The sequence below is a fragment of the Mobula hypostoma genome, chromosome 5, assembly GCF_963921235.1.
Source record: "Mobula hypostoma chromosome 5, sMobHyp1.1, whole genome shotgun sequence".
NCBI lineage: Eukaryota > Metazoa > Chordata > Chondrichthyes > Myliobatiformes > Myliobatidae > Mobula > Mobula hypostoma.
The window spans coordinates 189,318,616-189,342,181 of NC_086101.1; the positions used below are offsets into that span (position 1 = coordinate 189,318,616).

A 23,566-nucleotide genomic window follows, 5' to 3' on the forward strand; every position below is an offset into this window, starting at 1 on the left:
TCAAGACTGAATATGAAAGATAGCAGCGTTCCCATGGAAATGTAAAATAGAAACATTTGAGGAAGGGTCTCGACCCAAAACATCAATTGTTAATACCCCACCTCTCCCAGATGCTGCCTGACCTGCTGAGTTCCTCTAGCATTTATTTACTGAGAGACAGAGGGGAATTGGCCCTTTATTTTGTGTGTGTTGCTCTGGATTTCCAGCATCTGCAGATTCTCCTGTGTTTATAATGTATTGTAAGCAATCTGTTACTTTTAGTAAAACTACAGCAAGAGCTAGCATCAAACCAGGCAAAGAAGAACTTGAAATAAAGTTAACCTGAAAAAGAACAGACTAAGTGGGAGACATACGAGGGACTAATATTTTTATTCATTACTTTAGCCCTCAGAATCTTCAATGTTGTGGCAAAAAGAAAACATTCTACTTGACAAACATTACATAACAAGAGGACATAATGGTCTAATTTTCACATTCATAAAACATCACTGCACAAAAGTTTACAGACAATGAAAATAAACTTCCTCCAATTACTCAAAATACTTCCAGTAACATCTTTGTTTAAAACTAATCTCATCTTTATTTTTCAAAGATATCTGAATTTCAACACGTGAATATTAATTTGGTTCCAGCATTGGCTGAATTTTCCCAATACCTGTCATTGCACAGACCGATGGCAGCCACCTGCACTCGGTCCGATGATCAGAATCTTTGGTCGAGGATACTGCTGTTTCAGACATTGGTTATGGGATAATTTAAGAGAAATAAAAGGCAATGTGTTCCCAAAGCAAGATCAGGAACCTAAAGTCATGCATAGAGTAATCCTAGCCCTCCACAAACATCTCCTGAAACCCAGCCATCAGCGAATGTAAGGCTTTGAAAGATTTCCTGAGTAAGAGGGGTCTAACCAAAAGCTCGTGGTCCTCATGTAACCGTCAGCTTCTCTCCCCACCACCCTGTACTTGATGCTTCATATCTCCCTCCGCAGTTGCAACGGCAGTAAGGAGCTACTATCTGATGCCACTTGGGGAGCTGAGCAGGACAGAGTGGGGCTCCCGTACGTCGGCAAGGTGGACGAGCAGACTGAAGATGGAGCCGCGTTAATTGACTGCATGTGCAGTGGTGTCCAGCCTCTGATCTGGGCTGGTGGTAAGAGAGGCAAAGCGCAGAAAAGAAAGAGAAATATGTAGAAAACACACATCTGAGCTGAGCTGGCAACTGGAACGCGCTGGTGGAAGTTTTATTTCTCATCCGCAGCTGTTGCCCATCCCCTCCCTCCCACACAACCCACCCAATTCAAAGTTACAGCAAGTCCACTGGATTAGATGGTCAGCCAGTGCCACACGCCTCCTTCCGTCTCCCACAAGGAGCGCTCTTCGTCACTGCGAAATCTGAAGAACGTCATAGGTTTTTTGAAATGCCCAACACATGGTTGGGTGAATAAATTTCAGAATGACACCCCCCCCCCACCTCTTCGTGGTCAAACGTAAATTGGATGGTACTGACGTGAGTTCAGTTTCTTTCGGCAGGTTGGGCACGTGTGAGAGTTTCTAAGAGAGTCCCGAATGCACTGGCTGCAGAAGATGTGACCACATTTCGTCGAGACAATGAGCCGCCCACTTTGGACAATCTGGACAGGGACCGAGAAATGAAATTATAACAGCGGTAATAATACAAAGTGCTTTTCAAAGACTACAAAGGGAAAGTCAGACTCTTCATTCGATTCAGTCAGATATTGATCAATTTGAATCTTTGTCCAAATACTTAAATTCTTCTGGAGTTTAAATGTAAAAGAGAACATCTCTAAATTAGTATTTTATATCAGCATCCTATCTTTTGGAGGTAATAATTTATTGTAGCATTTTTTAAACTATGGAGTTTCAGAGTCACACTGTACAGAAACATGCCCTTCAGTCCATCTCATCCATGCTGTCCAGCAAGCCAGACCTATCTGCCTGCGTTTGGCTCAGAGACCTTACTTATTTTGAAAATTATTTATTATTTAGAGATACAACGCAGAACAGGACCTTCTGGCTCAATGAGCTGCACCTCCCAGCAACCCACCTATTTAACACCAGCCTAATCACAGGAGAATTTACTATGACCAATCAACCCACTACATCTTTGGTCTGTGGAAGGAAACCGGAGCACCTGGAAGAAACCCGCTCGGTCATGGGAAGGATGCACAAACTTCTTACAGAGGTCGCCAGAATTGAAATCCAAACTCCATCGCACAAAGCTGTAACAGCATCACAATAACCACAATGTTACTGTGGCGCACTTTTGTAATTTTGTCTTTCCACTGTACTACTACTTCGAAATTTCACATCCTAAGACAGGGATCCCCAACCTTTTTTGCACCGCAGACCGGTTTAATATTGACAATATTCTTGCAGACCGGCCGACTGGGGGGTGTTAATCATGACCAGAATATAGGTGAAACTATAAGTCACTTGTAAGTGGCTAATAATACACTCAATTTCGTTTTTAAAAGGGTTTATCTAACGAATTTAATATTAAACACACAGCACATATTTTCCTCCCATGAATATAGTGATAAGTCAATTATAAGTCACTTTTAAGTCAATAGCATCATAACATTTTAAGTAACGTTTGGATATTAAACACAGCGCATATTTTCCCCGTATGAACATATAAAGTCATTGCAACACACCAATATTCCTGAATCAGTGGGAGCCCTGGGCTTGTTTCCCTGCAACAAGACGGTCCCATCGAGGGGTGATGGGAGACAGCGATATTCGAAAGGGGTTCCTTATGTCCAGTCTATTCCGCAATTTAGTTTTCGTTGCATTTACTGCAGAAAATCCTGCTTCACAGAGATATGATGTTGAAAATGGAAGCAACGTTTTCAGTGCTTTCGTGGCTATCTCAGGGTATTCAGCCTTGACTTTGATCCAGAATGCCGGCAGAGATGTTATATCAAACATACTTTTCAGCCCATCGTCATTTGCAAGCTCGAGGAGTTGATCTTCTTCCCGCGCTGACATGGATGATTCACCGGGAACATTCACAAATGGGTCACGGACCCATTCCTTTGCACGTCTTGGGTCCTTTGCGGTTGGGAAGTAACGCTCGAATTCTGTCGACAGCGAAGTTAGGTGATCGCGCACCAGCTGTGAGAAAGACGGTGCAGCCTCAGTCTCTCCCAAAACCCCAGCTAATGTTGGGAACATGTCAAATATGCCCCTGTCCACTCGCCGTCCCCACAGTTCCAGTTTGGCTTTGAAAGCAGACACTTTATCTGCCAACTTGAAGACAGTTGTCATTCTCCCCTGAAGTGACAAATTGAGTTCATTGAGCAGGTTGAAGATGTCACACAGATAAGCAAGTTTTGCTATCCACTCCTCATCACTGAAGTGTGCTGCCAGTGGTGACTTTTTTCCTGAAAGAAATCTCTGTAGCTGCTCTCTTAACTCAAAAACCCTGGCCAGGGTTCTCCCCCTTGATAGCCACCTGACTTCAGTGTGTAAGAGAACGCGTTTGTGCTCTGCATCCATTTCCTCGCAAAGCTGCTCAAATAGACGTGAGTTAAGGGCTTTTGCTTTGATGTGATTGATAACATCAACAACATCACTCAATACGCTGTTAAGATCAGGTGACATTTTTCGGCTAGCCAGCATTTCCCTGTGTATGACACAGTGTGTAGACTGGCTTTCAGGAGCAACCTCTTTGACTCGGGTAGTGAAACCAGACAGCCGTCCAGTCATAGCTGCAGCCCCGTCTGTGCATATTCCAACACAGAATGACCAGTCCAGTTTGCCTGACATGTAGTCATTCAAAGACTTGAATAGTTCTGCCCCAGTTGTGTTAGTTGTCAGCGGCAGTGCACACAACATATCCTCCTGCACATCGTCTTGAAATATATATCGCACATAAACCAGCAGTATTGCCTTGTTGTCGACATCGGTAGACTCATCGACTTGGATAGCATACCATGGTGACTCGTTAAGCCGTTCAAACAACTGTGCTTCGATGTCCTCCGCTATGTCATCGATTCTCCTTGAAACTGTGGTAGCTGAAAGAGAAACCTGTGCCATCTTGTTAAATGCAGCTTCTCCCAACAGTTCACGGCACATGTCCTTGGCAGCAGGCAGAATCAATTCCTCACCAACAGTGAAAGGCTTATTAGCCTTAGCAATAAGGCCAGCCACTATGTACGACGCTCTCAGAGCAGCAGCATTTGTGGAGGTGGTGGTTCTCAGGACTTGCTTCTGTCCCACTTGCTCATGTCTTTTCCGCTCAAAAAACTCAACGGGTTTGTCTTTAAGTGAAGGGTGCTTGGTCTCAAGGTGCCGAAGCAGTTTTGAGGGCTTCATTGCCTCATTAGACAGCTTGTTTCCACATATCACACACAGGGGGCTTGGAGCATGAGAGTCACCGGACGCAATAAAGCCATATTTTATGTACGACTCATTGTATTGTCTGTTGAAGGAAGCTTTCTTTTTTTTTGCAGTCTCTACCTCAGCTGTCTCTGTGTTATCATCATCGTTAGGCCTTTTATGTCCTCTTCCAAAGAAACTCTCAAGCGACATTTGTTCTTTACTCATACTGACTGATGACCGCGTGGGTAATGACCTCGCGTGCGTAATGACCTTGTGTGCGTTCAAGCTCAACAGTGGGCGTGACAGGGAATGAGGAGAGGTGTAGCTGACCCATATCGCTTCATATCGCCAAATCCTATCGTTTCCTCGCGGCCCGGTAGCACATGTTTTGCAGCCCGATGGTTGGGGACCACTGTCCTAAGACATAGGAGTAGAATTAGGCTATTTGGCTCATCAGGTCTGCTCTGCCATTTCATCATGGCTCATTTAATATTCCTCTGAACGCCATTCTTCTGCCTTCTCCTCGTTACTTTTGACACCCTTACTAATCAAGAACCTACCAACATCTGCTTGATCTCCACAGTTGTCTGTGGCAATGAATTCTACAGATTCATTACCTACTAGCTAACAAAATTCCTCATCTTCCTTGTTCTAAATGGACGTCTCTCTGTTCTGAGGATGTGCCCTCTGGTCCTAGACTCCACCACTATTTTAAACATCCCCTCCACATCCACTCTAACTAGGCCTTTCAACATTCGATAGATTTCAATGAGATCCCCCCTCATTCTTCTCAACTCCAGCAAGAACAGGCCCAGAGATATCAAAAGCTCCTCATACTTTAATTCTTTTGTTTCCAGAATCATTCTTGGAAATCTCATCTGGACTCTCTCCAATGATAGCATATCCTTTTTTTGATATGGAGCCCAAAACTGCTCATAATACTCCAAATGTGGTCTGACCAATGCCCCAGCATTACATTCTTGCTTTTATATTCTAGGTACAAAAACAGTTACCTTCCCCAAGCAGTAAGACTGATAAATACCTCCACCATTACTTTATTACTTCCCATTAGTCACCTTATGTAGAGACTAGTGTTACTTTATGGACATACAATCAATCTATGTTCTGAAGCTACCTTCTGTATTTATATTTATTGAGTTCTTTATCTTATTGTGTTTTTTTCTGCTGCATCCGATCCAGAGAAATGATTATTTTGTTTTCCTTTGCACTTGTGTATAGAAAATGATACTAAACAATCTTGCACCTTGAATCCTGACGTTGTATTTGCTTTTAAACCAATATTACTTCTGAAATACAGTGACTAGTTGGTTGTATACAATAAAGCAGTTTGGATTGAAAGTAGTGATGATGAGTTTTGGGTGTTATTCGAGGGAAATGGTAGCAGGAACAGGGGAGGAGCCGCCCCACTCCCTCTACGTCCGATAAAACTCTTCTTCCTTATGTTGTGAATCATTTACAGACAGGTTTGAAAGCAGTAGCTCAGACTCTTGAAGACTGCACTCAGTTGAGACCTAGGTTTACATACATTCTGGATTATGAAGCAACCTATTTCCAAGTCAGGCAAGTAAAAGAGTGAGGGTTCAACTGAAGGCGATAAAAGGCTGAGATAGAGTGGCAGTGGAGAGGTTTTTCCCATAGTGGAGGAGCCTAGAACTCAGAATACAAGGACATCCTTTAGAACCAAGATGAGGAGTTTCTTTTGCCAGAGGATGAGGGATAATAAATCCAACATGATGGAATGTGGAGCAGAATTGATGGGTCGAATGGCCTAATTTCGCTCAATGTCGAGATTTAAGAAGAATCCATTCATTATCTGGAATAAACTGCCTATAAGGGCAATGAAAAATGGTGAACAGGGACATAGAAAGGAGAAGTGGAGAAATGTTAAGGAAACAATATCCACAGCTTTCTGGGAAATGAGCGGGTTAAAGGGATCGAGAATCAGCAGAGACATGACAGGCTGTTCAATAAGCATCTTCCATCCACATCCCCCTATTCCTGCAAATTGATCTGTCTATCTAAAAGCTAACTGAACGCCACTCTGATATCTGCTTTCACTACCACCATAGTCATAGAGAAGTATAGCACAGAAACAGGCCTTTCAGCCCATCTAGTCCATGCCAAACCATTTAAGTTACCTAGTCCTCCCGACCTGTACCTGGATCATAGCCTGGCATACCCCTACCAGCCATGTACTTATCTAAACTTCTCTTAAACACCGAAATTGAGCTTGCATGCACCACCAGGCTGACAACGCACTCCCCACCCTCACAACCCTCTGAGTGATGAGTTTCCCTCATGTTCCCCTTAAACTTTTCACCTTTCACCCTTAACCCATGACCTCTGGTTGTAGTCCCACCCAACCTCAGTGGAAAAAGCCTGCTCGCACCTACCCAATTTATACCTCAAAATTTTGCATACCTCGATCAAATCTCTTCTCAGTCTGCTACGTTCCAAGGTATAAATTCCTAAACTATTCAATCTTCCCTTATAACTTAGGTACTCTAGTCCTGGCAACATCCTTGTAAATTTTGTCTGTACTCCTTCAATCTTGTTGACATCTTTCCCGCACACAACACTCCAAATTAGGCCTCGTCAACATCTTAAACAACTTCAACCAAATAACCCAACTCCTGTACTCAATATTCTTACACTGACAATGTAAAAAAAAATTGCACCTCAGGTTCCTCTAAAATGCCTCTGCTGTCACCCTAAAACCATGCTCCCTAATTTTGCTCCCCCCCTAACCTGGGGAAAGGACTGTTACCTTCCAACTTATTGGAGTAGAAGGACCTGTTCCACACGGTATCACTAAATAAATAAATAAATAAATAGATTTCTCTGGAGATGTAGGCTTACCTCTTTGTAACCGTCCATACAAATGGGACAGCTAATAGTCCCTGAGGAAGACCTGCGGTGAACGAACCTATCAGATCTGCCAAAAATAAATATAGAAAATGTTAAATCCAGTTACACCTAGAAGCAAACACTTTCACCCCAATCTGGCATCAACATTCACACTAGGCTTCCTTTCCAAAACAAACCAAAATCAGAAACAATGCAGATGCATGCAGAGGCTCTCAGCTGGGTCAAGGCACAAATTGACTGACTTAGACATACAGTACCTAACATAATGGAATTCCAAAGCCTGGAAGCCTGTTCTGAAGATAGAGGACTGTCCATTTGTGTGGGTGGGAAGGAGGAAAGGGGCTTGTTTTGGTGCTTGTTGCATTCTGTGTTGTTCTGCTGAACATGATGGAATTGCTACATTGCTACCAGACTATGTGGTGGCACTTGCACATCCTTAGGTTATTGGATGTTAACACAAATAATGCATTTCACTCTATGTTTCGATGCACACGTTATAAACAAACAAATCTGACCCCAATCATAAAATATACGTTTAGACAAAATACTGTTAAATGATGAATAGAATGGGAAGGCAATGGATCAGTAACACACAGAGGAAACAGAGGTTAGAAGAGATTCACCAGAATGGTTCCTGGACTGGAGCGTTACAGTTTTAAGCAGAGACAGGACGGGCTGGGTTTGTGTTCTTTGTGCAAATGTGGCTCAGGGGTGATTGAAGAAGGATATATGAAATTATGAGGAGCATGGACAGGTTAGACGAGAGGGCAGAGTTAGATTTGTTTCATTTATCACACAAGCAAAGGATATGCTTTGGGCTGTCTGTAAGTGTCATCACACATTCTGGTGCCAACCTAGCAGAGCAACAACAGTAAAACCCCAGAGGCAGTTGGTTTAGAGACAATATGTGGGGGCATTTTTTTCCATACAGATGGTTTCTGGAACCTGAAAAAAGTGGAGGCAGAGACTCTGCAACATTTCAACAGCATTCAAATAAGCAGCAGAATAGACAAGACAGAAAAGGCAATCAGAATCAGAACCAGGTTTACTATCACTGGCACATGTCGTGAATTTGTTTTGTGACAGCAGTATATCGTAATACAGAACAAAAAACTACACATATATATATAGCAAAAAGAGAGCAAAAAAAAAAGAAAAAATAGTGAGGTAGTGTACATGCGCTGATTGTCCATCAGAAATCTGGTGGAAGATAGAGAAGTGTGTGTCTTCAGGATCCTGACCCTCCTCCCCATTGGTAGTAATGAGAAGAAGGCATGTTCTGAATGATCAGGGCCCTTAATTATGGATGCCACCTTATCCTTTTGGACATTTCTTTCAGCAATGGACTAATGCAAGCAAATGGAATTAGTGTAGATACAATGAATGGCATGAACCTGATGGGCCAAAGGGCCTCCTTTTGTTGACAGCATACTAATAACTAGTTACTGAGTCTGTGATGACCATCAAAGACACACTTACACTGTTACTAAACTAATTCCATTTTATTCTCCCCAGTGGCCCTGTGATTTCAGCCTCCGAGGCTGACGTTCAAGAATCCATCAAGAGGGTGAACCCACGGAAAGGCCAGACGGGGTACCCGGCCACATATTAAAGACTTGTGCTAATCAACTGGCTGGAGTGTTCACTGAGATCTTTACTCTCTCGCTTTGGCAGTCTGAGGTTCCCACCTGCTTCTAGCAGGCTAAGAAGAGTATAGTAACTGCCTCAATGACCATCATCCAGTAGCACTAGCACTTACATCCACTGTGATGAAGGGTTTTGAGAGGTTGGTGATGAAACATTATTAACTCCTCCCTGAGAAGTGACTCGGATCCACTCCAATTTGCCTACCGGCACTACCGGTCCATAACAGATACCTTTTCATTGGCTCTTCACTCAACCCTGGAGGCCAAGGTCTGGAAGCTGATTGATTAGTTTTGAGCTAACTATAATGTTGAATGCTGAGATGCAGTTGATAAAGAGCATCCTGATGCATCTTTGCTGTTCAGATATCCATCTCCTCCATAATCTCCATCAGCACAGGTGCGCCACAAAGGTATGTGCTTAGCCCTGCCTTCTCTACTCACTTTACACTTATGACTGTGAGGCTCCAATGCCATATTCAAGTTTGCTGACACCACTGTTGTTGGCTAAATCAAAGGTGGTGATGAGTCAGCATATCAGAGTAAGAATAAGAATCTGGCTCAGTGTGGTGCCAAAACAACAATCTCTCACTCAATATCAGCAAGACCAAGACAATTATTGAGTTCAGGAGGAGGAAACCAGAGGTCTATGAGATGTCTTCATTTTTTAAAGAAAGGGGCTTCCCTTCCTCCACTATCAACTCTACTCTTAAACGCATCTCCTCCATTTCACGTACATCTGCTCTCACTCCATCCTCCCACCACCCCACTAGGAATAGGGTTCCCCTGGTCCTCACCTACCACCCCACCAGCCTCCGGGTCCAACATATTATTCTCCGTAACTTCCGCCACCTCCAACGGGATCCCACCACTAAGCACATCTTTCCCTCCCCACCTCTCTCTGCATTCCGCAGGGATCGCTCCCTACACAACTCCCTTGTCCATTCGTCCCCCCCATCCCTCCCCACTGATCTCCCTCCTGGCACTTATCCGTGTAAGCGGAACAAGTGCTACACATGCCCTTACACTTCCTCCCTTACCACCATTCAGGGCCCCAAACAGTCCTTCCAGGTGAGGCATCACTTCACCTGTGAGTCGACTGGGGTGATATACTGCGTCCGGTGCTCCCGATGTGGCCTTTTATATATTGGTGAGACCCGACGCAGACTGGGAGACCGCTTTGCTGAACATCTACGCTCTGTCTGCCAGAGAAAGCAGGATCTCCCAGTGGCCACACATTTTAATTCCACATCCCATTCCCATTCTGACATGTCTATCCACGGCCTCCTCTACTGTAAAGATGAAGCCACACTCAGGTTGGAGGAACAACACCTTATATTCCGTCTGGGTAGCCTCCAACCTGATGGCATGAACATTGACTTCTCTAACTTCCGCTAGGCCCCACCTCCCCCTCGTACCCCAGCTGTTACTCATTTTTATGCACACATTCTTTCTCTCACTCTCCTTTTTCTCCCTCTGTCCCTCTGAATATACCTCTTGCCCATCCTCTGGGTCACCCCCCCCCCCGTCTTTCTTCCCGGACCTCCTGTCCCATGATCCTCTCGTATCCCCTTTTGCCTATCACCTGTCCAGCTCTCGGCTCTATCCCTCCCCCTCCTGTCTTCTCCTATCATTTTGCATCTCCCCCTCCCCCTCCAGCTTTCAAATCCCTTACTCACTCTTCCTTCAGTTAGTCCTGACGAAGGGTCTCGGCCTGAAACGTCGACTGCACCTCTTCCTATAGATGCTGCTTGGCCTGCTGCGTTCACCAGCAACTTTGATGTATGTTGCTTGAATTTCCAGCATCTGCAGAATTCCTGTTGTTTGCGTCTATGAGCCAGTCCTCTTGGAGATCAAAAGTGAACCGAGTCAGCAACTTTAAATTGCTCTGTGTTATCATTTTAGAGGACCTGTCCTGGGCCCAGCAAGTATATGGAATTATGAAGAAAGTACGGCAGCACCTCTCCTTCCTCAGAAGTTTGCAAAGATTCAGCATGACATCTAAAATTTTGATAACTCTCTGTAGTTTTGTGGTGGAGAGTTTATTGACTGGTTGACTCACAGCCTAACAGGGAAAATGCCCTTGAATGGAAAATCCTACAAAAAGTAGTGGATACGACCCAAACCATCATGGTAAAGCCCTCCTCAACACTGAGCACACTGACACAGAACGCTGTTGCAGGAAAGCAGCATCCATCTTCAGGGACCCCTACCCCAGGTAATGTTCTCTTCTCGTTACCGTCATCAAGAAGGTGGTACAGGAGCCTTCGTTCTGATAGGTGCAGTCTTTCATTGATTCTGTTGTGTTTCTTGGATTTACCGTGTATGCTTGCAAGAAAACAATTCTTAGGGCTGTTTTCTTATGACATACATGTCATAATAAATTTATTTGAACTTTGAACATTGGCATCAACAAGCACCACCCTCTCCAAACCCCGTGGCTTCCAGTCTCTCTCTCTCTCTCTCTCACACACACGCATACACACACTCTCTCACTCTAAGGAGCAGTTTCCAACAGCCGGTTATCCTAAAAAGCCACGAGTCTTTGCAATATAGAGATCCCACATAGTCAAAGGAAGAACACACAAACTTCAGACAGACAAGATGCGAGGCTGGGATTGAACCCGTGTCTCAGGGGCTGGCGGGCAGCGGCTCCACACGCCATGCCACTTTGCCGTCCAAAACCCGACCTCTTCCCCTATATCTATTTAATCCTGGTGGGGGGAGCATCGTGCTGACAACTGTGTGGTATTTGAGCTTTAAAGCCAGGTAAGAGAGTAGAGTGTCCTCTGTACCTCCTGGATATTAACCAAACACTGGATCAGAGCAACACACACAAAATGCTGGAGGAACTCAGCAGGTCATGCAGCATCTATGGACTTAAATAAACAGAAGATGTTTTGGACCGAGACCCTTCTGTGGGACTGGAAAGGAAGAGGGAAGATCCAGAATAGAAAGGTGGGGTGGGGGAGGTGTAGGAACAGTAAAGGTTGTTTGGAGAGGAAGGAATCTGATAGGAAGGAGAATGGACTATAGGAGAAAGGGAAGGAGGAGGGGTTCCCAGGGAGTAGTGATAGGCAGGCAAGAAGATGTAGGAGTCCATAATGGGGAATAGAAGAGGGGAGGGGGAGGGAAATTTTAAAAAAATAACCAGAAGTAGAAATCGATATTCATGCCATTAGGTTGGAAGCAACCCAGATGGAATATAAGGTGTTGCTTCTTGCCCCTTGGGGCGGCCTCATCGTGTCGCAAGAGGTGGCCATGGACCAACATGTCAGAATGGGAATCAAAACTAAAATATTTGGCCACTGGGAATTTCTGCTTTTGGCAGATGAAATGGAGGTGCTCGACGAAGTGGTCAAAGACTGGATCAGAGTGCTTCTTAACTTGCACTATACTTACCTGATCTTATACTACTTGGGAACCTGAGGACTTTGGCCTCAAGTGTTCTGAGACGCATCAAGGATATCCATTCATGAAATCCAATTGCATTGACTATGGGCAACACACACTAAATGCTAGAGAAACTCAGCAAGTCAGGCAGCATCTATGTAACAGAATAAACAGTCATTGTTTGGGGCCAAGACTCTTCATCAGGACTGGAAAAGAAGGGGACAGAAGCCAGGAATGTCCCATTCTTTTCCAGTCCTGCTGAAGGGTCTTGGCCTGGAATATCGACTGCAGATTTCCCTCCACAGATGCTGACTGTCCTGCTGAGGTCCTCCAGCATTTTGTGTGTGTTGATCAAGATTTCCAGCATCTGCAGAACCTATAGTGTTTATGCACTGACCATGGGATGTGCAGAACCCAAGGGATAGAAATTTTGGAGAAATTTGGTGTGAGGGCATGTAAAGTGGGATTTGTGATAGGGTCAAAAGCATCTTGTCAAAGACAGCGTCCATCATTAAGGACCCCCATTGTATAGGCCATGCTCTCTTCTCATTACTACCAACAGAGAGAAGATACAGGAGCCAGAAGACACAGACAGATTTCTGAATGGACAATAATTATGTGCAGTGTCATATGATGTGGGGATCACGGTCTCTATGACCATGATTGTACTTGGCAATTTTTTCTACAGAAGTGGTTTGCCATTGTCTTCTTCTCAGCAGTGTCTTTACAAGACGGGTGACCTCAGCCATTATCAATACGCTTCTGGGATCGTCTGCCTGACGTCATTGTTCACATAACCAGGACTCGTGAGATGCACCAGCTGCTCACGTAACCATCTAGCAGCTGTTCCCATGGCTTTACATGATCCATATTGCAGGGGGGGGGGGGGAGGGAGGGAATGTGCTGAACATTGCCCAACGGTGACCTGCATGCAAACAGATGGAAGGAGCACCTTACACCTCCTTTGGTACAGACGTCTTTCCACCCACCATGGACCCTACCTCATTACTTTTGCTCTCTTTCTACAGTACTTCTTTACTTCTTACTGTAATTCATAGTTTTTTTTGTGTATTGCGTGGCACTGCTGCCGCAAAACAACAAAGTTCACGACATGTTAGCGATACAGTGGCGTAGTGGTTAACTATCATAAGTTGGGGTGTGGAGTGTCAGAGCAAGCAGTCAATTCCGATGCCACCTATAAAGAGTTTGTTTGCTCTCCGTGTGATAGTGCAGGTTTCCTCCGGGTGCTCCAGTTTCATTCTATCGTGCAAAGACGTAAATTGTCCTGTGAAATTGGGGGTTGCTGGGAAGGACTGCAAGGGCCTGTTCCATGCTGTATCTCTAAAATAAGTTAATAAATAAAAATTAAACCCAATTCTGATTCGGAGGAGGTACATCTTGTTGTTTGACAGTTAGAAAGAGTTGTGGAAAATTGGAAGCAAAGGTTTTTTTTAAACATGGTTTTAAATAGTTTGTACTGTTCTACTGTGAAACATGACATGTTGGCTGCATTTAAATGCAGGTGTAGGAGATTAAGGTGGATAGTTACTTCAATAAGCAATTTGTGTGGTTTTACAGCAAATACATAATTGTAAATTTTCTTCAAAATATACAACTGAGGACCAAGCTCAGCTTATTCAGCCAGCTACAATCAGCAGGTTAACAAATGCTCTAATCCAATGTTTGGATGACATCATAGCAATGTGCTGTCCTGATAGGTTCAGCAGGCTGTCACATGATGCCATCAAAGAATGTCATGCTGAGATTCCTTCTACGTGGGCTACCGGCCGACACTCAGTAGTCCACCCAGTGGCAGGAAGAGGGAACACTACCGCATGTGAGCTCCCTCTTCTGTCAGCTGGGAGGAGATTTCCTGTACTTTTATTCCTTACAACTGGGAAATAGCAAAAGATGCAAAATAGAGACAGACACACACACACACACCTGTGAAAGACTGGTGGTGTATTGACCAACAACTTAGAATAAAACTGCCTGGGAACAGGCCCTTTGGCCCAACTTATTGATACCAACCAATTTACCTATCCAAGCTAGTATGATTTGCCTGCATGATGCCAATATCCACCAAAACACTTCCAATCTACGAACCTCTCTAAATGTCTTTTAAACACTATAATTATACCACCACTACCACATCCTCTGGCAACTCATTCCACATACTCATCGCACCCTGTGAAAAACCTTGCCCTCTTATTCCTTTAAATTTTTCCTCTTATCTTAAACTGACATGCCTTCTAGTTTTAGACTCACCTGTGAAAAGACTGCAACCACCAACCTTATATAAACCCCACGTGATTTTATATACCTCTGTGCTATCACCTTTTGGCCTCCATTGCTCAAGGGAAAAAGAGCCCCAGCCTCTCCACACAACACAAGAAATCCAGTCCCAGAAACTTCCTTGTGAATTGTATCTGAACCCTTCTCAGCTTATTGTCATCCTTCCTGTAGCTGGGAAAAGCAGTGACTGTGCAGGGACATTTCTTTCACAAATGCTACAAAAAAAAACAGGATCTGATCATACTGCTGCTGAGATATCTTATGAACAAATTGGCCATCAAATGCCCAGATTTGCAAACCGGGTATAGTTGGAAGTATTTTAAAGATCGAAAGATGAGATTTAACTTTATTTGTCACGTGTACCTTGAAACAGAGAGAAATGGGTACTTTGTGTTGAGGGTGTGCTGGGGGCATCCTGCAGGTGTTGCCATGTTTCTGACACCAACACCAACATAACATGGCCACAGTTTACTAACACCTAACCCATACGTTTTTGGAATGCAGAAAGAAATGGAGTACTTACAGGAAACACCCATGCGGTCACAGGAAGAATGTACAGACTCCTACAGACAACGCAGGAATTGAACTCTGATTTGACAGCCTGCTGAATAGCATTATGCTAACCACTATGCCACTGTGCATTGCTCGCGGCCTACACAGAGATACTCTGAAGTTGCAAGAGAATCAGATTTTCTTTCTCCCTCTTACCTCAAGGCAGGATGAAGAGAAGTTCCCTGAGTTACACTGGCTGCACTTGTTATCGAGAGGCTGCTGCTCCCATCTGGCCTGCCATCTTCCTCATCACTGCAGAGAATACAACTGTCTGACTGCATCCTGTCTGCCTGCTCTTCAGCTGAGCTTGGCTGATTGACTGGAGAAGACAGATCTGCCAAAGAGAAACGGGTAGAGTGCTCCATAATTACTCATATCCAGCCACTTCCTGTTTGACGATTCAGGGCTGAGGCAGGGGGCTGGGAAAGGAGAGCAAGGAGAACGTACCAAGCAAGGGGAGTAAGACAAGAGGGAGGACAGGGCTAGGAAGGAAGCAAGGAAGAGAGATTATTGTAAAATACTACAAGCATGCACACTGATAGTTACTTCATTGGAAATGAGTTCAAGATTCAAGATTGCTTAATGTCATTTCCAGTACACAAGTGTAAAAGAGAACCAAGTATTTGTTTAGCCAGGTTTAGAGTCACATAGCATGGGAAAAGGCCCTTCGACCCATTTGGTCCATGCTGACCAAGCTACTATCTATACGTAGAACAGTCCAGCATAGTACAAGCCCTTTGGCCAACTGGTCCATGATACCCAAACTAATCAAAAGAGGCAAGAGAGAGACTGCTGTCCACACCAGCAACAGGCAAGGAGGCAAGAGCAGGGCAGGAGCTGTCCTTGAGCCAGGTTTTCAGGCTTCTATATCTTTTACACAATGGTGGAGGGGATGGGGGGGGAGGGGTGGGTGGGACCTTAGACGATGCCGGCTGCTTCGCTGGGGCAGCAAGAGATGTTGACTGGAGAGAAGTCAATGTTGTCAAGAAGAAAAATAGGAATTCCCAGGAAATTATAGAGATAGGAGGTAAACAAGAGAAAATATGCAGATGCTAAAAATCCAAGCAACACACACAAAATGCTGGAGGAACTCAGCAGGCCAGACTGCATCTGTGGAAAAGAATAAACAGTCTTGGCCTGAGATGTTAACTGTTTATCCTTTTCCATACATGCTGCCTGGCCTGCTGAGTTCCTCCAGCATTTTGTGAGATAAGAGGCAAGATTTTTTCTAACATTGAGTAGTGGGTGCGTGGAACAAGTTGCCAAGGGTGATGTTAGAGGGAGATACATTCAGAGCATTTATGAGACTCTTAGATGGACTCTACATGGATGATAGAAAAATGAAGGGTTATGTAAGAGGAAAGGGTTAAAATGATCTTAGAGGAGGTTAAAAGGTCAGCACAACATTGTGGGCCAAAGAACCTGTACTGTGCTGCAGTGTTCTATGTTTTAATATGAAACTCAGTTTGTAATGACAAATTCACTCTCTACTACCTACCCTATACTTGCAATCTCAAGAGTTTGTGGTAAGAAGTTAACATCTTATAACACCAGGATTGTGCAGCAGAGAGAGCTTTTCACCACAATGTCTGTGGGACATGGCAGCTCATAACATAGTGCAAAAAAATTCAAAACATAAACGAACAAAAGAACACCCAAATCCAATTTATTCATTGATGTCACAGAATATACAGAACACTCGTGGGAGACGAAGGGAACGGGGGAATCAATGCACTGAGTACCTACAGAAAAGAATCAATTTTCATCATGAGAGAACGGAGTCAGAGGCAGCCACAGACAGTACAGTATTAGTCTCAAAGTAACGTTTATGTAAAAAAACCAGTTGTTAATGTCTGTCCCAAATGACACCTCTGTTGTTTATTGAAGATGATAGGTTATTTAGCTAATACAGACTCAAGCACCATTTCAACACACTATACAGAGCAATTTCAAAGGCATGTGGTCACTTGTATTTCGGTGTGTTGAACATTTCAAAAACATTTCAAGGCATTTAATGTGATTAACTACCTTCTTTGCTGGCAGAAAGTATGAAATTATAAAATGAGCTTTAAATGTGATGCCATTAGAATTAAGAAATTGCCGGGTAACATGATTTCTTCAAACTTTTTTTTTGCTTTTTGCATTGACAATAAATCATAAAAAGACATTCAAGTTTTTAAACTCACCTTCATCTACAATCTGGAGAGTGCACATTTCATGTAAAACAAAAGAGAAGTAGGTTAGACGAGACAAGGTACAGCAAATGTACATATTATCACAGTGCTGGTAGCTTTGTTCCACAAACTACTCCTTGCACTTCTCTACCTATTCAGTGCTGCTGAGCATCAGAAACGAGAAACAATTGGGCAAATCATTTTCAGATTTCCTCTGTGTAGTAAAACATCCCTATACATTTCGGAACAATACAACATACATGTCACTTATTCTCCAAACCTCCTTTGAATTTGTGAATCAGAAGAACAACTTTACTTCACTGGAATTCATGAAACAAACTCAATTTTGACAATCAAACAGCAGTGGTGATCTGACAACATGAGGAAACAGACAGTTCATTTTGTGGCTCTTCACCCATGGATGATCAATAATTAAAACATTAAAACAATCAAGATATGACGCTTTGTAACTTCAATTAAGTGCTAGATTGACTCCCTTATTCAAATAGGAGGAGATGGCCCTGGCGCTTGGAGGGTTACATCTGAGCCCAGCACGTCAATTGAAAGGTCAGTGTTTATTCCCCATCTGCTACCTAGTGCATCAAAGAATTTAGCGCGAACTGCAATACAAAGGCTGGAACCGGCGGCAAATTTCCAACCCTTTTAAAGAATTGTACATACACTAATTACATCTGATCAACCTTTATGGGTCACATTCACTGAATACCAGCTTTTCTGAAACTCTAACTTTGAGCTCAAAACAAAATAAAATAGCAGTGGGATCTGGTTGCACAACGGGTCAGAGTTCTGCAAGCCTTACATATCAGCCTTGTGTCGTGAGCACGTTAGCATCCTGCCTGTTGGATTTGAATTTGCATGCCTATTAAGAACACCCCCCCCCATCCCAACCCAATGATTCAGAAACAGCTTTCTCCCTGCCCACGATCAGATTTCTGAACTTTGCTGTTCCTGTTTTTACACTATTTCTGAAATATATAGCAATTTTGTTCACTGTAATAGGAAAGGTACGTCGCATCCGGAGTTTCTCCGGTGAGCAGACGATTTCCCTCCACGCCTCTTTGACGTATTGGGGAATCACGTACGAGGCAAATTACATCAGTGGTTTGCCACGGCCTTCTGCTGGGTGAGTTTCCAAAGAGATCACCAGCTCGTAACCCAGCTCAGATGGAAAGCGTGCAGGGGAGCCAGCTGGCTGGATATGGTAAATAAATAATTACTGTAAATGACAAAATAATATTGTAATTTATAGTCTTTTTTTATTTTCATAGTAAATAGAATTACTATAAATTGTTGTTTATATTTGCAGTAATATATTTATTTTAGAAATATACTACCTACATTGTATTATTTTGTATTACAATATATTCTTACAGTATATAATATAAATTATTACATTTATATCAATTAAATAATATGTCTAAGTTATTGTAGTGTGTTATTTGTACACTAATATTACAATCTTCGGATTTCTTTGGCAGTTGAATGGGGCATGACTGTGCAAGCGCGTGTAAGTCGGACCATGAGGCAGCGGGAGTGTTTAAAAGCGAGAAGATTAACAGAGTGGGCGACGGAGTAGCGGGAGACAGAGTAGGAAGGCTTTAGCTTGAGAGGCTTCGGCGAGCAGAGTCTGAGGACCAGCTTCACTCCAAGTGAGGTAAGGCTGGGTAAGATCCTAAAATTAATTTACTTACCTTAAGAGTAGGTAACGGAGGCAGCACTTAGGGCAGTCGAGTGCTCTGTATGCAGGATGTGGGAAGTCAGGGCGAGCACAATCGTCCCTGATGACTACACCTGTGATAGGTGCATCCAGCTGCAGCTCCTGACAAACCGAGTTAGTGAACTGGAGCTGGAGCTGGATGAACTTCGGATCATTCGGGAGGCAGGGGCAGAAATAAACAGGAGTTACAGGGAGATAGTCACCCCTAAGAGTCAGGAGACAGGTAGCTGGGTGACTGTCAGGAGAGGGAAGGGGAATAGACAGAATGAGCAGAGCACCCCTGTGGCCGTTCCCATCAATAATAAGTATATTATTTTGGATACTGTTGATGGGGATGACCTACCAGGGACAAGTTGCAGTGGTTGTGTCTCTGGCACCGAGACGGGACCCTCAGCTCAGAAGGGAAGGAGGGAAAAGAGGAGAGCAGTAGTGATAGGGGATTCGACAGTTAGGGGGACAGATAAGAGGTTCTGTGGAAGAGATCGAGAATCCCGGATGGTCTGTTGCCTCCCTGGTGCCAAGGTCCACGATATCTCAGTATTCTCAAGAGGGAGGGTGAACAGCTGGATGTCGTGGTCCATGTAGGGACCAATGACGTGGGTAGGAAGAGTGAGGAAGTCCTGAAAGGTGAGTTTAGGGAGTTAGGCACCAAGTTAAAGGACAGGACCTCCAGGATAGCAATCACAGGATTGCTACCAGTGCCACGTGTAGGCGGGTTTAGAAATAGTAAGATAGCGCAGATCAACGCATGGCTGAAGACATGGTGCAGGAGGGAGGGCTTCAGATTTATAGATAATTGGGCAGTTTTCCAGGGAAGGTGGGACCTGTTCTGGCAGGACGATTTACATCTGAACTGGAGGGGGACAAATATTCTTGCAGGTAGGTTTGCTACAGAGGGTCCAGTGGATTTGAACTAGATGGGGGGGGGAGGGCAACCAGAGTGTAGGAACAGATGTAGGGGAGAAGGAAGAAAAAGGAGATAGTAAAGTTGTTTGCACCGTTAGTGATAAAAAGAGAGTAATGAGGTGGAAAATCTCTTAAATGCATTTATTTTAATGCTAGGAGCATTGTAAGAAAGGTGGATGAGCTTAGAGCATGGATTGATACCTGGAAGTATGATGTTGTAGCTATTAGTGAAACATGGTTGCAGGAGGGGTGTGATTGGCAACTAAATATTCCTGGATTTCATTGCTTCAGGTGTGATAGAATCGGAGGGACAAGAGGGGGAGGTGTTGTACTGCTTGTCAGAGAAAATATTATAGCGGTACTCTGGCAGGATAGATTAGAGGGCTCGTCTAGGGAGGCTATTTGGGTGGAATTGAGGAATGGGAAAGGTGTAGTAACACTTATAGGGGTATATTATAGACCACCAAATGGGGAGCAAGAATTGAAGGAGCAAACTTGTAAGGAGATAGCAGATATTTGTAGTAAGCACAAGGTTGTGATTGTGGGAGATTTTAATTTTTCACACATAGACTGGAAAGCCCATACTGTAAAAGGGTTGGATGGTTTGGAGTTTGTAAAATGTGCGCAGGATAGTTTTTTGCAGCAATACATAGAGGTACCAACTAGAGAAGGGGCAGTGTTGGATCTCCTGTTAGGGAATGAGATAGGTCAGGTGACGGAAGCTTGTGCTGGGGAGCACTTCACGTCCAGTGATCATAATGCCACTAGTTTCAACATAATTATGGAGAAGGATAGGTCTGAACCCAGGGCTGAATTTTTTGATTGGAGAAAGGCTAACTTTAAGGAGATGTGAAAGGATTTAGAAGGAGTGGATTGGGACAATTTGTTTTATGGCAAGGATGTAATAGAGAAATGGAGATAATTTGAAGGTGAAATTTTGAGGATACAGAATCTTTACGTTCTTGTTAAGTTGAAAGGAAAGGTTAAAGGTTTGAGAGAGCCATGGTTTTCAAGGGATATTGGAAACTTGGTTCGGAAAAAGAGAGATATCTACAATAAATATAGGCAGCATGGAGTAAATGAGGTGCTCAAGGAATATAAAGAATGTAAAGAGAATCTTAAGAAAGAAATTAGAAAAGCTAAAAGAAGATACGAGGTTGCTTTGGCAAGTAAGGTGAAAATAAATCCAAAGGGTTTCTACAGTTATATTAATAGCAAAAGGACAGCGAGGGATAAAATTGGTCCTTAAAAGAATCAGAGTGGACAGCTATGTGTGGAGCCAAAAGAGATGGGGGAGATCTTAAACAATTTCTTTTCTTCGGTATTTACTAAAGAGAAGGATATTGAATTGTGTAAGGTAAGGGAAACAGATAGGGAAGTTATGGAAACTATAATGATTAAAGAAGAGCAAGTACTGGCGCTTTTAAGGAATATAAAAGTGGGTAAGTCTCCGGGTCCGGACAGGATATTCCCTAGGACCTTGAGCGAAGTTAGTGTGGAAATAGCAGGGGCTCTGACAGAAATATTTCAAATGTCATTAGAAACCGGGATGGTGCCGGAGGATTGGCGTATTGCTCATGTTGTTCCATTGTTTAAAAAGGGTTCTAAGAGTAAACCTAGCAATTATCGACCTGTGAGTTTGACATCCGTGGTGGGTAAATTGATGGAAAGTATTCTTAGAGATAGTATATATAATTATCTGGATAGACAGGGTCTGATCAGGAACAGTCAACATGGATTTGTGCGTGGAAAGTCATGTTTGACAAATCTTATTGAATTTTTTGAAGAGGTTACTAGGAAAGTTGATGAGGGTAAAGCAGTGGATGTTGTCTATATGGACTTCAGTAAGGCCTTTGACAAGGTTCCACACGGAAGGTTAGTGAGGAAGGTTAGTGAGGAAGGTTCAATCGTTAGGTATTAATATTGAAGTAGTAAAATGGATTCAGCAGTGGCTGGATGGGAGACACCAAAGAGTGGTGGTGGCTAACTGTTTGTCAGATTGGAGGCCAGTGACTAGTGGTGTGCCTCAGGGATCTGTACTGGGTTCAATGTTGTTTGTCATACACATTAATGATCTGGATGGTGGGGTGGTAAATTGGATTAGTAAGTGTGCAGATGATACTAAGATAGGTGGAGTTGTGGATAATGAAGTAGGTTTTCAAAGCTTGCAGAGAGATTTAGGCCAGTTAGAAGAGTGGGCTGAAAGATGGCAGATGGAATCTAATGCTGATAAATGTGAGGTGCTACATTTTGGTAGGACTAATCAAAATAGGACATACATGGTAAATGGTAGGGCATTGAAGAATGCAGTAGAACAGAGGGATCTAGGAATAATAGTGCATAGTTCCCTGAAGGTGGAACCTTATGTGGATAGGGTGGTGAAGAAAGCTTTTGGTATGCTGGCCTTTATAAATCAGAGCATTGAGTACAGGAATTGGGATGTGATGTTAAAATTGTACAAAGCAGTGGTGAGGCCAAATTTGGAGTATTGTGTACAGTTCTGGTCACCGAATTATAGGAAAGATGTCAACAAAATAGAGAGAGTACAGAGAAGATTTACTAGAATGTTACCTGGGTTTCATCACCTAAGTTATAGAGAAAGGTTGAACAAGTTGGGTCTTTATTCTTTGGAGTGTAGAAGTTTGAGGGGGGACTTGATAGAGGTATTTAAAATTATGAAGGGAATAGATAGAGTTGACGTGGATAGGCTTTTTCCATTGAGAGTAGGGGAGATTCAAACAAGAGGACATGTGTTGAGAGTAAAGGGGCAAAAGTTTAGGGGTAACATGAGGGGCAACTTCTTTACTCAGAGAGTGGTAGCTGTATGGAACAAGCTTCCAGCAGAAGTGGTTGAGGCAGGTTCGATATTGTCATTTAAAGTTAAATTGGATAGCTATGTGGACAGGAAAGGAATGGAGGGTTATGGGCTGAGTGCAGGTCGGTGGGACTAGGTGAGAGTAAGTGTTCGGCACGGACTAGAAGGGCCGGGATGGCCTGTTTCCGTGCTGTAATTGTTTTATGGTTATATGGTTATAATATTACATAACAATAATTCATTATTACAATAAAACAACCACATTTTATAATTATCATTATATTATTTTTGCACTGTGGGTGTAAAACAACATATTTCACATCATGTAAATCAGATCTGATGCTGATATGTTCCCTTGTAGGACACAGGTTGAAGGTGGGAGAGGACAGAATTAAAGGGGATCTGAGGGGTAAGATTTGTGCTTTCCGCCCAGAGTGTGGTCAGCATCTGGAACAAGCTGTCAGAGGAAGCAGCAGGGAGAATTACAGCCAAGCGTAAGGAAGTGGAGAGGATGCTGGAATAGTGATAGTGATGTCAGGAAAGAGAAGTGTCAGAGAGCAGTGGGTAAATTGGCAGCTAGGCCAAAGAAATGTCTGAGTGGTGTACAGGACCAGGGATTGTCCCTGCAGTTTTCTGTACAAATGGTATGATTGGTTGGTCTGTAGCAAAGAACCTTACAATTACCGTGAAAATATGTGGAAGAAAGAAGATGTATGAAAGTTTTCATCTGCCACATTAGTTTCATAGACACATAAACATCATTAATTTTCAAAGACTTTGGATATGAATACAAGACCAAGCTTCTGTAAATGAAGTAC

At 43.4% G+C, this 23,566-nt stretch overlaps 1 protein-coding gene across 4 annotated transcripts in view; it reads right to left on the reverse strand.

Annotated features, from left to right (window-relative positions):
* Window positions 1-325: 325 nt before the first annotated feature.
* Window positions 326-23,566, reverse strand: part of rnf4 (ring finger protein 4) — a 57,509-nt gene continuing 34,268 nt past the window's right edge. For 2 of the 4 annotated variants that reach the window (XM_063049564.1, XM_063049563.1), the window contains exons 5-8: window positions 17,302-17,314; window positions 15,272-15,449; window positions 7,224-7,299; window positions 1,642-4,760 (exon numbers count right to left, since the gene is read on the reverse strand). In XM_063049564.1, coding sequence (XP_062905634.1) covers window positions 2,688-4,760; window positions 7,224-7,299; window positions 15,272-15,449; window positions 17,302-17,314 — 2,340 coding nt within the window. In that variant the 3' untranslated portion in view covers window positions 1,642-2,687. The other 2 variants (XM_063049565.1, XM_063049566.1) reach the window with 2 other exon arrangements.